Below are 16403 nucleotides of genomic sequence, written 5' to 3'. Positions count from 1 at the left end.
TTAAAAGTGCCCAAAGAGTCACAAAAACACCATGGAGATTTTGCCATTTGGCCTTTCATCCTTACATTTCCTTCAGATAGTTTGTCTGATCATTTCTGCTTTTGGTTGGGACAAGTACCAAAAATGGCAGACATCCAAATGTAATTTCACGCTCTATTCTGGCTTGGTGTGGTAGTAGACGTAACTGGATCATTCTTGGTCAGGTTTAATGAATTGGTTAAGAATGCAGGTGACTTAAACAGTTAGAAACTTGTGCGTGTTAGGCTTTGATGTGATTCCATTGTCATTTGCAGAAAAACGTAACGAAGAGGATCTTGAGGCCGCTTCGTGCGAACAAAATGGTAAGATCCTTACGCTGGCTGTAACCCTTTACCAAAGAACCAGATCTGGATGCATTTATACTCCAATAAAGCAGACAGACTTCATCACATTAGAGTGTAGAACCAGGCAAAATTAATAGCATTCTGTAACAAAAAATTCTGGTGTAAAGATATTGACAATATTCAGAGCTTATAAGAGCTGAAATACGCCTTCCACTTCCCTAGTTTTACTCAAAGTGAAGGGCACATTTCCTGGGAAAAGTTCAGGCTGTGTTAGAAAAATCAAAAACAAATAGTGCAAAGCTTCAAAAATCACTTGTGAAAAATAAAATAGCTTTAAACACCCCAAATTGTCACGCCATTTCACACGTTTGAACTGCCCTGATATCCAGTTAAGCGCACCTTAATCAGAAGTCTCTCAAACTGTTTTTCTGATTATCAACCCCTCGGAATCGTTATTTTCTGGTTTGTCTTCAGATTGCCAAGCGAGTTTTATCTGCACCTGCGATTGCAGCAAGACTTCACCTCAACAGCCAGGAAAACCCTGCATAGAAACTTCACCCCTAAATGAGAATGGGACTGCTCCGTCTGCAGCACACTCCCGGGGCAGCAGTGGAACCTGCCAACCCTCGCTGGCCCCCAGTGGAAGTGGCTGCAATCAAGGTGATGATGCGGGAACAAGGTTGACCACTTGTTATTTAGGATACACCATAGAGATATCTCAAGTGATTTTGAGAAAGTATCAACCCTGTAAAGAGGTGATCTTGACATTTTTAACAGTACATTCTGTTTATCCTTAACCCTCAGCCCCGGGGGAGGGGGGAAAGGAATTTGCCCCATCTCAACATTTTCTCTGAATCGTGGTGCAATTTTTTTTCCCCTGTGTCGAGTCTTCAGTTTTCTAGTAACGTAGAAATGATTATTTTGACACCAAGTTTATAAAAATTATAAAGATATCAATTTTTCCAAGAAAGGTCAGCGTAAAAGTTAACTTTTCCCATTGGCATCTTTTCATTGTATATCAGGGCATGAACTATTAATGACCAAAACAACAAAATCTCATGTCCCATTGAAATGGATCTTCACAAGTCAAGTCAAACATTGACCTTTCTGAGGTTTCTGAATGATTTTTTATTCAAATTGCAGAGGAGAATTCCCAGTAGGGCTGTGCCATATATCTGAATATTCGATCGATTATCGAATACTCGAATGTTTTTACCTGAATTTGAATAACTTGAATGCAAAATTCATGAAAAGGAAGGGAGAATTTTGTTTTGTTTTAAATGAGAAGAACTGCACTGTGGAGGCTTGTTTCAAGCAGATTCAAATGAAGAGCAACAGAATTACAACAATTTAGAAAGTAAATTATTTATTGAAAGATTTGAAAGGAATAGAAATTTTCAACAGGGCAAGAAGGACTGTTCATCTCGTAAATCTTGCAACTGATTTTCTATTTGGCTTGTTCATAAAAAATCTGCCGGTTGGTGCGACCGAATATTCGAACAGAGTGAATTATTCGAATTGACTCAGCTCTCGTTCAAAGGCCCTCAAAATTAAAACCTGAAGCCCAATGCATATATCCAATTAGTTGCCGAAAGAGGAACCAAAAAAGTCACTCAGTGCATTTACTCTAAAAAGCTTAGCGTCTTTGTTATTTCTCTGCAGAGGAGAACTCCAGAAGTTTGAAGATAGAAGTTGAAGATGGAGACGACGCTGATTTCCAGCCAAGTAAAAAGAGATTCCGGACCTCTGGCACTACAGGGGTATGTAAATCTTGTGTGTTGAGCATCGTTTCAAATTGATGCCGTGATGTGGAATCTGAAGTTTTGTCATACCACTGTCTTGAATGCTATATTTTCATCGGCCAAAATGTAGCCGTCGACAAAAATTGCAGTGTTCCAACAACTGATCACATCATATGCTAGTTCACTGCTCACACTAGAGTTTACGATTATCAAGTGTTGTAAAGTTATTTATCCTTATTCCCAAATGTACAAATATTCAGGTAATTACAAGAACAGTTTCCCGATTTGGAGATTGAGTACAGTATAAAGTGAAGGAGTAACTACAAAAAGGTCACACTTTATGTCTTCATTTTTGAAAAAAGATGCCATTTTTATGTCAGTGCAACGTAAGATTATATGCTTTATATTGGCACCGTGTATCTGTGTGATACAGGGAACCTGTAAAAAAAGTAAAGGTGCCAAGGGTGTTGTGTTTGATGACCCATCTGATGACGACTCCCCAGAGGCGAAGACCCACCCCCACACAAAGGCTCACTGGCAGATGAAACTCAATGGAGAATCGGGTAATGATGTGACAAGTTTGGCAAGACACAGTTTAATTGGAGCAAATGGTACCAAATTTCTGGCCTCTTGTTTTTGATTGGCTTTAATAAACCACCCCCCCCGACAAGACATGGAAGGGAGGTTGTTGGGGACGGTTTGAGCACTTGCACTTTCCGTGGTTAAGAGTTGGCAAAACAGAATGACGTCACTCTAGGACAATGCATTTGCAGACAGAGTGACCAAAATTAACATGTTGAAAAAGACAACAGTAGCGTATCCAGGGTGGGAAAACTTGCTTTCCCCCTCCTTCCCCGAGACATGTTGCCAATTTCCATTCCCCCCCTCCCCCCAAACCAGAACTTGGATATGCCACTGAAAGACATTACCGCCAGAAGTAGCAAGAGCCAGTGTCTATTGTTCACCTTCACTGAGAAAATAAATCTGTGCCTCGGGCCTGTTGGTGAAATCATACTGTAAAAGACCTAAAATTTGCTGTTTCCCCCACAGTCGGCCAAGTTTCTGCACAGTCACCTTGCTCATGTCCCTGCCATTCTTCCAAGGTAAAAGATCCAGACGAAAAGCAGACAGAAGCCTACAAACGCAAGAAGTGAGTTCGTCTAGAAACAGTCGAGAAGTAAATTTTTTTACTACAAAAGAGACGACGTTTGCAATGTTAAACTGAACAAACATTCATTCCTTTGTATTTTAACAGTGTAATTACCAAAGTAAGCTCCTTTTATGTGAGCCAAAAATGTTTACTGAATTCATAGTATCCTGTTATTTGAAACAAGTTTGAAAATGAGATAATTGCTTATTTTCTTAGTTATTCAGGTGTTGATAGTAGTAAATGACTTAAACTCATCCTCAACAAAGATAATGAACACTTTGAAGGGTAACTTAAATCAGGTAATATGTAAGACATGTCAAAAGTTGGCTTTCAGGGTTATAATCAGTATGTAGACCTGCCTGTATATTGGCGAAGACCCAAACCCTAGTTCTAGATACAAAATGAGCTTTGAGGGCTATAATCAGCATGTAGGCCTGCCTATTTATTGGCGAAGACCCAAACCCTAGTTCTAGATACAAAATGAGCTTTCAGGGCTATAATCAGCATGTAGGCTGCCTATTTATTGGCAAAGACCCAAACCCTAGTTCTGGATACAAAATGAGCTTTCAGGGCTATAATCAGCACGTAGGCCTGCCTGCATATTATCAAAGACCCAAACCCTAGTTCTAGATACAAAATGAGCTTTCAGGGCTATAATCAGCATGTAGGCCTGCCTGTATATTATCAAAGACCCAAACCCGAGGTCTAGATACAAAATGAGCTTTCAGGGCTATAATTAGCATGTAGGCCTGCCTGTATATTATCAAAGACCCAAACCCTAGTTCTAGATACAAAATGAGCTTTGAGGGCTATAATCAGCATGTAGGCCTGCCTGTATATTATCAAAGACCCAAACCCTAGTTCTAGATACAAAATGAGCTTTGAAGGCTATAATCAGTGTGTAGGCCTGCCTGTACATTGGCAAAGACCCAAACCCTAGTTCTAGATACAAAATGAGCTTTCAGGGCTATAATCAGCATGTAGGCTGCCTATTTATTGGCGAAGACCCAAACCCTAGTTCTAGATACAAAATGAGCTTTCAGGGCTATAATCAGTATGTAGGCCTGCCTATTTATTGGCAAAGACCCAAACCCTAGTTCTAGATACAAAATGAGCCTTCAGGGCTATAATCAGTATGTAGGCCTGCCTATTTATTGGCAAAGACCCAAACCCTAGTTCTAGATACAAAATGAGCTTTGAAGGCTATAATCAGTGTGTAGGCCTGCCTGTACATTGGCAAAGACCCAAACCCTAGTTCTAGATACAAAATGAGCTTTCAGGGCTATAATCAGCATGTAGGCTGCCTATTTATTGGCGAAGACCCAAACCCTAGTTCTAGATACAAAATGAGCTTTCAGGGCTATAATCAGTATGTAGGCCTGCCTATTTATTGGCAAAGACCCAAACCCTAGTTCTAGATACAAAATGAGCTTTCAGGGCTATAATCAGTATGTAGGCCTGCCTATTTATTGGCAAAGACCCAAACCCTAGTTCTAGATACAAAATGAGCTTTGAAGGCTATAATCAGTGTGTAGGCCTGCCTGTACATTGGCAAAGACCCAAACCCTAGTTCTAGATACAAAATGAGCTTTGAGGGCTATAATCAGCATGTAGGCCGGCCTGTATATTATCAAAGACCCAAACCCTAGTTCTCGATACAAAATGAGCTTTCAGGGCTATAATCAGTGTGTAGGCCTGCCTGTACATTGGCAAAGACCCAAACCCTAGTTCTAGATACAAAATGAGCTTTCAGGGCTATAATCAGCATGTAGGCTGCCTATTTATTGGCGAAGACCCAAACCCTAGTTTTAGATACAAAATGAGCTTTCAGGGCTATAAGCAGTATGTAGGCCTGCCTGTATATTGGCGAAGACCCAAACCCTAGTTCTAGATACAAAATGAGCTTTCAAGGCTATAATCAGTGTGTAGGCTCGCCTGTATATTGGCGAAGACCCAAACCCTAGTTCTAGATACAAAATGAGCTTTCAAGGCTATAATCAGCATGTAGGCCTGCCTGTACATTGGCAAAGACCCAAACCCTAGTTCTAGATACAAAATTCAGGCCGCCTTTCCATGAGTATGCTTTTCAGTCTCATCTGCATCCACTTGCTGCATTTTAGTTCTGTACAATTTTCGAGTCGCACTGAAAAAGAATTTATGAAAATCCACTTTCAACCTGTTCAAGACAGCCATTTCTCCATGATGTCCTGGCTTCCAAAGCTATTCACATTAGTTTTCTTTCTTCGCTCCAATTTCTTTTTGAAACTTGCTGAACTGAATTTTGGACGACATTTTCCAGAATTCCTAAGATTTACTTTGGCACTCGGACCCACAAGCAGATTGCTCAGATTGTGAGAGAACTCGGCCGAACAGCCTACAAGGACGTTCCGTAAGTACTAAATGTTGGAAATTTCTGAGTTTTTGACAAGAAACCCATGTGTCTAAACCTCACAGATCCTTAAAAAAAACCTGCAGGTGTTTTGGGGAAAGATTTAGATAATTGCAGAAACAATTTGCCCGTGGGGAAACCAAACATGGCATGCTTCTACGCTGCGACAATGGTCTCTGTTGGCAGAAACTCACCATGTGCTTTGGAATGTGCAGTCTCTGCCTGTGTGCTGGATGCCGAGATGACACATTCCCACCAATTTATATCCTCACTGTGCATGAAGAAGTGCTTCAAATGTGGGCAAATAGGGCACAGCCTGTAATTTCTTTACGAGAGACTTGATGCCTTTGAAAGTTAAATTTCCAAAAGGTTTTGTAAAGCTTTCTCAGGCTTCCCACGATCATGAAAAAATCCTGGAAACAAGTTATCCTGGAAAGTCTCGGAGAAGTCAAAGAAAATTTGGGAAAAATAAGGATTTTCTGGAATCCTGTTGTCAGCCAAGAAAGCCATGAAAACGTCACGGGTATTAAGATCAAGCAAGAGACCATTTTGATGGGCTGCCGGCTGTAACGGAATAATGATAAATTTGTAGGCTATCTCTGTCAGTCTGTAGGAGCGGCCATGGCAGTCTCCCAGTTCTATTACCAAACAACTTTTCCTCTGCAAAATTGCAAGAAATGTCACGGATAGTGTCATATTTTAGTCCTGGAAAGTCTTGGGGAAAAAGTCGTGGAATTTGGTTTTTCCGATTCCTGTGGGAACTCTGTTCTTCCCCAGTGGAGGATTTGAAGGTTTCAAGAAGCGCTCAGAGAAAAACCTGCCCAACGAGATTGGGTCACCCTCGTCTTTCTTTGTCTTTTTCTCCTCTAGTATGTGCATACTAGGAAGCAGGGAGTATACCTGTGTCCACCCAGATGTGTCCAGGAGTTTCAATAAAAACGACGGCTGTAAAGAATTGCTGGATGGACGAAATGTAAACGTTTTTATTTCCTCTCGCTGCATTGAAATTATGTAGACCCACCACGGTATAATGATTCGTGGTACTTTTTCTCAAGTCAATATGTGTGACTGAGGCCCTATGAACTCTGTGCAGAAGCTGTAGACATTGTTTGACCTGTCGCAGACCTCCCCGATTTGGGCAGAAAACTTCCGCTTTTTCACTTTGTGTCTCCCCCTTACGGTTTCACCCCTAAAAGTCCCGCCAGTCGCAACTTTGACACGTCTTTGTATTACTGGAAACTGGCCATGTAATCTTGTGCATGTACCGTAATACAACTTATCCGACCTACCCAAACATCCAGGCAGTGCATGTTGCATGAGCCACGTCCGTGGAAGCGCCCTCTTTTGACACCCTCTATCGACAAGCTATATTGTAACTAACATTGTGTGTGTTGCAAGTCTCAATTGTCACCTCATTGTCTTAAAGACCAGTTAAAGAGCTTCACTGTTTCTGTAAAACATTGTAAAGTTGGCATCCTCTTTGCAAGGGCCGATTCAGAATAAAATGTTTGGGGATTTCCAAAAATTTGAAGAAGGGACTGACAAATTTCTTTTTTTTCTGTGTATTGGAAATGTCTTTTTGGGGGGGCACCGTGGTCCCATTTCCCCCCCCCCACCCATCTGTCATCTTTCACTCGTTGAGATTGGAATTTTTATCGCAAACTAACTAGTAAAAGAAGTACTCTGCTGAGTCATTTCTCTGTGGGGTTTTGTTTCTCTGCTGTCAGGGTTTGTCCTGCAGGTACTACAATGGAGCCCACAAAATAAAGACCCAGTGGCAACTCAGGGATCGTGGTCTAACCGAGGCGTGGGATATCGAGGAACTTGTCTCCCTTGGCAAGAAAATCAAGGTACCTCAGGCTCCACAGCAGTGGGCTAGACTCAAGTCCACTGACCTGCTAGGCAGGAAACATGTTGCTTGCAAATTAGTATGCTTGGCAAATACTAGCTTAGAACCTGTCACAGAGAATTCCAATCTCTTGATGACTTGCTCCACTGACCTGCTAAGCAGGAAACAAGTTACTTGCAAATTAACCAGATAGACCAGACTTCATTACATAGGAATCACACGTAGCTGTGGGCCATTGTATACCTTCAAAACCAGAGCTGACAACTTCTCCGTATTGTCACTGACACGGGTTGCTGCAGTTATTGAAAAATCCCCTTGTTCATGAACTTGTGTTGATCTCGCTGACTGGATAAAGCAGCAGTTTTAAAGCATCATTTCAAATAAACTGTTGCATAGTCACGGATGTTGACTTGCGAGGCAAATATATGGGGTGCAGCATATTATGGATTCTTCAAATTACACGGCATGCATGTATGTTAAAATAAAACATTTTTAAAAATATGCATCCCAAAATTCGAATATACTTTAGACTTGACTAAAGTCGGGATCTCTGTGATGTCTTCGTTTCTGCTTTGGATATGTATCGAGACCATGCAATGTTACTCGCTTGGCACCCTCTTGTGTCCACTTATTACTATGAGTTCAGTTCAGAAATCCCGACTTGACGATTCTGCTAACCGTTTGTACACAGCAAATGGGCTCATCTACCAAAAGTGGTAGCAGCCAATCACATTTCCTGACTTGTTTGTATGTCGTTCATACCTGCATTAGAATGAACAAGTCTGACTACTTTGATTGTTGGAAATTTGGTACATATTATACAATATCATGTCGTTCATATGAATAACTACATATCACCGAGGGGGGTCCGATTGGCTTATCCGTCAAGTCGGACTTACTGACTGGTGACGTACGACACACATTGTACAATAAAGGCTATCAAATGAGGGCGCCTTATAAGGGTTATGCGAATTGCCGGGCCGAACGCAACGACCGTGTAGTGCGTACAGGCTGACGGGATGGCTGACAAGGGAGCAGCAACGTAAGTCCGACTTGATTCAAGTCTAAATACACGTGGGTAACAAAGTGTTTGACAGAGACCCCAAAGTTGTGTATCATCTATTCCTTATTTCGTTGACTTGCAGGCCTGTCCTTATTTTGCGGTGCGATCCCTCAAAGACGAGGCAGACATTGTCTTCTGTCCATATAACTACCTAGTTGATCCCATGATTAGAATGACGGTAGGTCAACACACCCCGCCCCCTGAAAAAAATGCTTTGCTGCAATACTGTCCACATTCTTTATTTGCAAAATCATTCCATGGAAAGTCTAAGTGGACATGAACACTCCGTTATCAAGCAGCGACAACTGTGCACTCTGCGTGTTCCAGTTTGTGGATGTGCTGTTGCAGTATAAGGGCGACTTTCGTATGAATGTGCACAAACCACGGGATCCTCACTTGAGCGCAGTGTGTAGCGGCAAATGTTAGCTGAAGCTCTTTCTTTGATGTGATAATATTATGTGGAGCTCACAGATGCTGTATGCACAGCATTTCTGCAGTGCACAACCCTTTATATCATAAATAAAAGTAATCATTTGCCACCGAGCAAAGAATTGGTCATTTGCACCATTGCAGGCCTTTTAAAGCTCTGTTAAAGCATTTTTTTTAAATGCATTTGTCTTAAAGACAATTTGTATAGACGTCAAAAGACACTCTCTCAGAGATGATGTTTGTAGAAAAGTTCTCAGGAAGGTCTGAAGCAGTACCATCAGTGTTTTGCTTATGCATAAACTGACCATGTACTTGGTACCTCCCGAATTTTCACTGTGAGTGGCCTGCCCACGTTCCTTACTTCCCAGATGGACATCAACTTGAAGAATCAGATTGTCATCCTGGACGAGGCTCATAACATTGAGGATTCGGCTCGGGACGCAGCCAGCTGTAGCGTTACAGCTGACCAGATGGAAGAAACTGTTGCTGAGCTAGATAGCCACAGTAAGTCGAAGTATGTCCGTCAGATCAGATTAAAACATGGGTGTGCTTTCTGTTGTTATCTGGACCAACTGAGTAAATCACACAGCCACTGCACCATTTTATTGAAAAAAAAGGTGAACATTTTAAAAACTGAGCCTACGTTTCATGTGTGTTGGCATGTATTTTAATTTGTTGAATTTTTTGGGATTTTTATTTCAGCTGGTCAGTTCTGGTCGGCTTACTCTTGCGTACCCACAACCATCCCTGAATAAACATAGTATACAAATAGTTGCAAATTTAGTGCTCAAACACACCCCCAAGATAGAGAATCATCCTAACCCAAAGTTGGGCTAAAAATATTAGAGCTTCCCCAAAACCTTTTCTACCTTTAGACCCATCCACCTTAATATGTTTGCATTATAGTTGGAAACACAACTAGTGTTTTGGGAGTTTTTCTGTTCCAAATCAAGTTTATATCAGGACTGTTGTCTGGAAACCATCTCACATTCAAACTAGGACATGGTTGAACTGTGCCTTCAAGTTTGGTTTTGAAACAAAATGCAGCCTGACACTCTTCCAACATTCTCTGTTTCACTGGTATAAGTTTTGCTTACTCCGAGATCCATTTCTCAAAATTGTGTAATGACACACAAACCTTTGTGTGATCATTTTGCATGATGTGAGAGTTAAGGTCCATGCTAAATTGCATTCTGGTACTAAACACGCAGATGTCTCATTTTGCCGAGCAAAGAAAAGGTTATGAAAGGAGTATCGTGTAATGGACAATTTCGACATTCATTTTATTTTCAACTAAGAAGTTCCATTCTCGGCCAAATTCTGTGCAGAGCCCGAGGGCAAAAGTTAATGGAATGATTGTGGATTTGCCATGAAATTTCATTTTTGGATTTTTTTTTCTTTTCTTTAAGTTAAACATCAGTGGCGGGAATTCCACTGTCGAGTCATGCATACTGTGGTAAGTTTCCCCCACAAATAATGCAACATATCAGAGCATCTCAAATCATGTAAAAGGTAATTCCAGAAATAATGCATCCCTGTTACATCTGACCTTTGTTATTTGACATGAAGATATCACCTGAATTGATTTTAAACAATTACTATTCATTTGGCTGGTAATCTGCATTAATTCATCACTCTTGGGAATTAGAAAATGTGTTCTCAACTTACAAAATCATAAGTCAAATGTGACAGGGACACGAAAAAATGGACCTCTAATTTCTGGAATGAACCAAATAATGCATTGGAAAATGCAGTGTCAAACATTTACTGGTAGTCACATCTTGTTGTTTTCATTCTGCAAAAGGACTTCCATGCATTTACTGAATTAAAAAGAGATTGTCTGGGAGGGTGTTGAAAACGTTTGACGTGACGCCAGTCCACTGCTCTTTTAGGCCCTGTCAGTAAATCAAAACAAAAATGAAAATTTGCAATAAACAATTGAAGCACTGAAATGTCATCTTTGAGACTGAGATGTTGCAGAATTGCTTTACTGTAAGATTTATCCGTGCAGGGCACACTACATCATTGTGACGCAGGTTCATGTGAAAGATAGCATTTGAGTGACTGAAATAATGTCACGTTTTTCTTCACATATTTGACTCTACGGCCAAAAAGAAGTAATGTCCTTAGACATTAAACGATAGACCTTAGGCCAAGTGGTGTTCTGTTCCTACCAATCATAGCTGTGATTTATTTCCAACATTTATGCGCACAAGTCCAACCTATGGGCAGGCACATAGGACGCACATGACCGGAACAAAGGATGGTTCCAGAACCACACTTGGGGGGGGTTAAGACAGCTCTTCAAGTCGCCCTTTATGACCTTTCTTAAAGGTGAAGCTAAAATTAAGGGCGTGCTTCATGCTTTTGGAAGAAAAGAGAAGTGAACTATTTTTAAAAAATTGCCCTTTTCTCGGTATTTTTCAACACAGAAATTGTTTATTCTTGAGGGGCTGGGGGGGAATATGGCCCCAGTTGGACACCCCTTGATCCATCGATGGCTAAAATATGCATTGTGTTACTTAGATTGGATTGGTCTGTTTTACACACTTTAATATTATTTGTTTGCTCAGAGTGCTGCATTACTGGACTGGGTCAAAAGTCATTCCACAAACCTGACACAGCGAGACTTTGAGAGAGCTTTGCATGTATGGTCGGGGGCACAGATAGTCAACGATGTTCTCACTGGTCTAGGCATCACCAAGGATACACTGGGGACATTTCAGGTAACCTAACCAAAAAGACAAAAACGGTTTGAATCCTTTGGCAGTTAGGTGCTCAAATTTGGAGATTGTTAAAAGTTTTGTTCTTGCTTTTTTCACTTTAATCCAGTGTGGAATTGCTCAGTTAAAGAAACAAAGCCATGTTTGAAGAGAGCTGTTTTTGTAGATGTTTTTTGGCCACTTGGAAAAAACAGTAGAGGGCCATTCTCGTGGAACGTGTGTGACATTTGGAAGCATTTTTGATGCGTATTTCATTAAATACATTTTGTTTCTGAGTACTTCTGCATTTGTGCAGCATAGTAGTCAGCTGAAGGGGACAACTTGTATCGTGGTTTAATCATTCTTTCCAAATTTATCCAAAAGTTTCATTCTACAGGAAGTAACATAACTGTTACGTGTGTGACATCAGACGATTGCAAATATGTAACTCACAATTTTATTCTGTAAAACTCTGTGAATTGGCAGAGCTCCAAAGCTGTTTACATCTATAGGTAGGGAGATTACACATAGCCCTAATATATGGCTCAAGTTATCTTGGTTCAATTTTCTCACTTTTAATGCAGCAAAAAAAAGGAATTTAACGTGTGTGACCAGAAGCAGTGTTACATTTGGGACAATTGGTTCATTATTTTTTGAGGGTGAATTTTTTTCAGAATTTTTTATGCAACCAAAGTTACAAAACAAATTACAGTGTGCTTAGAAACTAAATGTTAATAAATGTTAACTAAATGTTAAATGTTAATGTTAATATCAACACTTGTTTATTTTAGATGTATGGTGCCTCCACATATATGCAAGTTATGTTTATTGTGTCAAATTACAAATACTGTTCCTGAAATAAAAGGGACCCTAAATTTGGGCCTGAATATCTGCAAACTTAAATTGCCAAGGTTTTCTGCAACATCAGGTGGAGAGATTTTCCTCAAAACCATCTCTGGTCTGTAGAACAAGAGATCCCTGATCTTTGATGCCAATTTCCAGAATCCACCCAAATTTCCCAGTGCATCAATTTCAATATTACCGTAATTTTTGGAATATAAGCCACGGATTATTCGTTGATTCTCATGCTGAAAAATGTCGCTGCAGCTTATACGCCAGGCAGCTTAAACAAAATAACATCAGTCGCAAAAACTGCAGCTGGGCTATGCCTACCACGTGAAGGCTGCGCAGTCATGTTTTTGTTGGTTGCCATTTACAACTGATAACTTGAAACTTGGAGAATAAATAAAAATTTGAGATTCTGGATTTTGAGTTATTAACGGAATTGCCCAAGTCATGGAGTCATAAAACACGTACATGAAATGTGTACGTAATCTTAAACTTGACTTGTCCTATGGCAAGATTCTTCAGTGATTATTTTCCCGCTTTAGTTTATTCAATATCATGGTGAATTTTTTGCAGACAGATAATTATTTTACTACGATTGTTTTATTGTTGTAACCTAAAGATTTCTTTCTACCATTACAATAAAAATCAACCGTTTCAATGGTGCGCCCTCGTGTGGCAGATCTGTCGTCTTTTCGCTGATCGTGTTCAGTGTAAACATGCCACAAAATTTTGGGGTTTTCTCACTTGGGTTTTCTGCTGACAACTCTTTCTTAGGTCACATAGTTATCGGAAAGAGTCAGCGATTGGAATGTCCATGAATGGGTCTTCGGTAGCAGTCAGGCAACCCTGAAAACTGGGTTTGCGCGATCCCTGGATGCGTGCAGTGTGTGTGTGCCATGCCACGTTCAGCATGCATGCAACACAGGCGGTTCCAATGTGATGACTCAAACGAAGGTCTTGCGGTGGATTTTTCATTTTTGAAGTTTGTTTTGGATTGGCATTACAAAACCGTGAGATAACCGGATGTAATGTTGTGGACAGTTACAGAGATATTTTGTTAAAAATAAAAGCCTATTCTTTTGGCAAGAAATAGTCGACCTACGACATAAAACGATCTTTCGACTTATCGAGTTACCGAGATTTTATCATACGTCCCTGGCTGTATACTTTTGCTGGCCGCTGGAAAAAAGGCAAGAGCTGATGCGCGCCCCACGCAGGACCACCTTCCAGCTCACAAAAAAATATTAAAATTGAGGACTATTACAATCACTTTTTCATCATATTTGTCACTAAGCACCCTTCACCGAGAATGGCTATACCGACTCTTTGGAATCAAACAGTATTGCTTAAGAATTTTCATCTTGCAGGGAACTGAGTTTCGTGAAACACGACGAATGATCCAGTTTGCATCCTTTATCCTTTACTCAAAGCGGGACTTGTTTCCAAAGCTGGCGTTTATTTAGAAGGAGAACAAATAACATAAATTTTCCACCTTTTTGGAAATTGTCTTAGACTCTACCTTGGCAAGTGTTCATCCTTCCAATTTCCAGATTTCAGTCATTTGCGAGGGTGGGCTTCAGTATTCTTTTTTTTCCGTACATTCCCCTTTAAAGCATCACCTTGCAGCTGTTGTGGAAGAAGCCGAACCCATGAAGAAGGAACAAGAGAACGGCGTGACCCTCAGTTCCGGCGCCGCCATGACATTAAAGGGACTCTTCCTGATGTTTGGATTTCTGTTCAAGGATGAGATGAAGTACACAAAAGACTTCAAGTAAGTGAAAGTAGACGTTTGGGTCCTTCGTACAATGCCTCAGTCAGGTCACATGCAGAGTCAGATGACTGGCCAGCATATCACTGGTCCTTATGACCTTTAACCTTTGTCAAATTTAAGTATTTATACCCATTATTTTTGATTATGGTTTCTGGCAGCAAAATGAAAAGGAGCAACAAAGAAATTGTCAGTAAATGTCAAACGTAAAAGACTATATATAGTGTGAGAAAAATTGATATTTTCTAAAAGTTTAATATACTTACACATAAACAAAGGAGTGTTCATATATTAATGTGTTTTTGTACATATGCCCTGCCTGACATTTTATTGAGGGGACATCTTAGGTTAGGTGGTTCTTATACGTAGCGGTTCTTTCCTCGCCTTCCACGCTTCTATGTCTGCAGTCCAGGTTCGAATCCTGGCTTGATCCACATGTGGATTAGGTTTCAGTCCCTACCTGATTCCTTGAGTTTTACCCAGAACATTCCTCTGTGGTTTCCCTCCCACCTCTAAAATTGTAACTGCTTCTCATTGTCTCCTCTCTACAGGATTCTTCAGGCTTGTGAGCTACAGTGCCTAGGGCACTTTTAAGGAATTCTCGGTGTCATTACCAGAAATAAATAATAATAATTATAGATACATGTCCACAAAATAATAGTGGGAATCATTGAAGTTGTGTATCCGTCAGCTTTGGGAAGGCACTAGGGCTTCTTAAATGTAGATGGACAATTTACAGGAAAACTAAAGACCGGATTTCTCATTGACAGGGTGGCGATTGTCAGGACCGTCGCCAAAACAAGCCGATTCCAAAAGACGGTGAGTTAAAATACGTAACTGCAATATCACGGTGGCATTTCACAACAGAGTCGCGTGAGGCTTATGAAAATACACAACCCTACACATTTGACAAATTGCTTTAAACCGTTGGACTGACATCATGGAGTTAAGTAGTATCTTTTGTCATTTTGCACAACTTGAGCCAGGACAACTTTACACATATTGATTTCATTTTCATATTCCATTCTTTTTATCTCAGGATAACCGCTGGATTAGCAAACGAAGATGTAAGTTGACCCCCCTTCTGCCTCCTTGATGTTGAAAGAGTACTAAAGGACCTCATGTTTGATTTCAACCCAAAGACTGAGTTGTTCTCATTTTTTGTACTGATAATACTTAGCACTTCACGCCTTCATTTTTAAAAAATCATCAAAAATGGTGGTTAAACCTTGAAAACTTCACGGGTGTCTGTGCATGAATGAAGTTATTTTCTGTCTTGCTTACCAGCTTCAGACCAGTCTTGGACAGTGACTTTGAATTTCTGGTGCCTAAACCCAGCAGTTGTAAGTATATTGTGCATCTAACTTGGATTCCTTTCTGTAAAGTTACTTAATGAATTTAGATAAGATATAATTTCATTTTAGTTTACATCAGCCCATGGCGAACCAGTAGTCCCTTTTTTCACACAATATTGTGACAGCAAGCCCTTGTTTAAAGCAATTTATTAACGAACAGCAAAACCAGGTACCGGTGTTTGGTAGATTTCAGGTAGCCCGATAGCGTCTGTCATTAGATCCATTTGTGTCTGCTTTGAAACAACTCTCATTCCACTTTTAAATTGACTTCTGTGGTACTTGTATTATAAGAGTGACATGACTGGCATTATAATATGCATGATGTTACGTAATGAATATGCAATTCCCTCAGTAAGTCTCTCAGTCATAACATGCATATTCATGATGTACGTGCTTTGCAGAAGTTAAAAGAGAAGACTGGTAGCACAAGACAAACCTGGCGAGCTTTCAAGTCTTCACAGTTGAAATAATTTCTTTAAGAAATCCATGAAATCTTTGATATTCTTGGTGTGAATGCAAGGTAATACCTGAACAGGCCTTATTCTCATTTCTTCTTTCCTGTGTCTAGGCCTTCAGTGATTTTGGGGAGGAAGTGCGTTCTATCATTCTGACATCAGGCACCCTGTCACCGATGTCCTCCTTCCAATCTGAGCTTGGGGTAGCCTTCCCTATCCAGCTTGAAGCTAACCATGTTGTACATACATCACAAGTAAGTTAGACATTGGAATTGAGTTTAGATGAAGTTGTGTCACGATCCTTTATTAAAAAAGATAGTGCTTCAGGG

The 16403-nt window shown here is 40.4% G+C and overlaps 1 protein-coding gene across 5 annotated transcripts in view; it reads left to right on the top strand.

Moving 5' to 3' along the window:
- Positions 1-16403, top strand: part of LOC110983595 (Fanconi anemia group J protein homolog) — an 87271-nt gene that overhangs the window by 3054 nt on the left and 67814 nt on the right. For 4 of the 5 annotated variants that reach the window (XR_015426398.1, XR_015426400.1, XR_015426399.1 and 1 more), the window contains exons 4-20: positions 294-341; positions 798-983; positions 1986-2083; positions 2499-2628; positions 3116-3215; positions 5515-5604; positions 6475-6577; positions 7332-7454; positions 8599-8694; positions 9314-9449; positions 10355-10401; positions 11519-11671; positions 14110-14267; positions 15035-15083; positions 15304-15331; positions 15552-15607; positions 16188-16328. Coding sequence is in view for 2 of the 5 variants with exons in the window: in XM_022242963.2 (XP_022098655.2) it covers positions 294-341; positions 798-983; positions 1986-2083; positions 2499-2628; positions 3116-3215; positions 5515-5604; positions 6475-6577; positions 7332-7454; positions 8599-8694; positions 9314-9449; positions 10355-10401; positions 11519-11671; positions 14110-14267; positions 15035-15083; positions 15304-15331; positions 15552-15607; positions 16188-16328 (1742 nt within the window). In the remaining 3 variants the exon portion in view is untranslated. The remainder of the gene's footprint in view (positions 1-293; positions 342-797; positions 984-1985; positions 2084-2498; positions 2629-3115; positions 3216-5514; positions 5605-6474; positions 6578-7331; positions 7455-8598; positions 8695-9313; positions 9450-10354; positions 10402-11518; positions 11672-14109; positions 14268-15034; positions 15084-15303; positions 15332-15551; positions 15608-16187; positions 16329-16403) is intronic. The other variant, XM_087141026.1, reaches the window with a different exon arrangement.

This window comes from Acanthaster planci, linkage group LG09 (assembly GCF_054643075.1).
Source record: "Acanthaster planci isolate LZ-2023a linkage group LG09, COTS_SCS, whole genome shotgun sequence".
Taxonomy (NCBI): domain Eukaryota; kingdom Metazoa; phylum Echinodermata; class Asteroidea; order Valvatida; family Acanthasteridae; genus Acanthaster; species Acanthaster planci.
The sequence above is the reverse complement of the archived record's forward strand: the minus strand, read 5'-3'. Positions and strand labels throughout refer to the sequence as shown.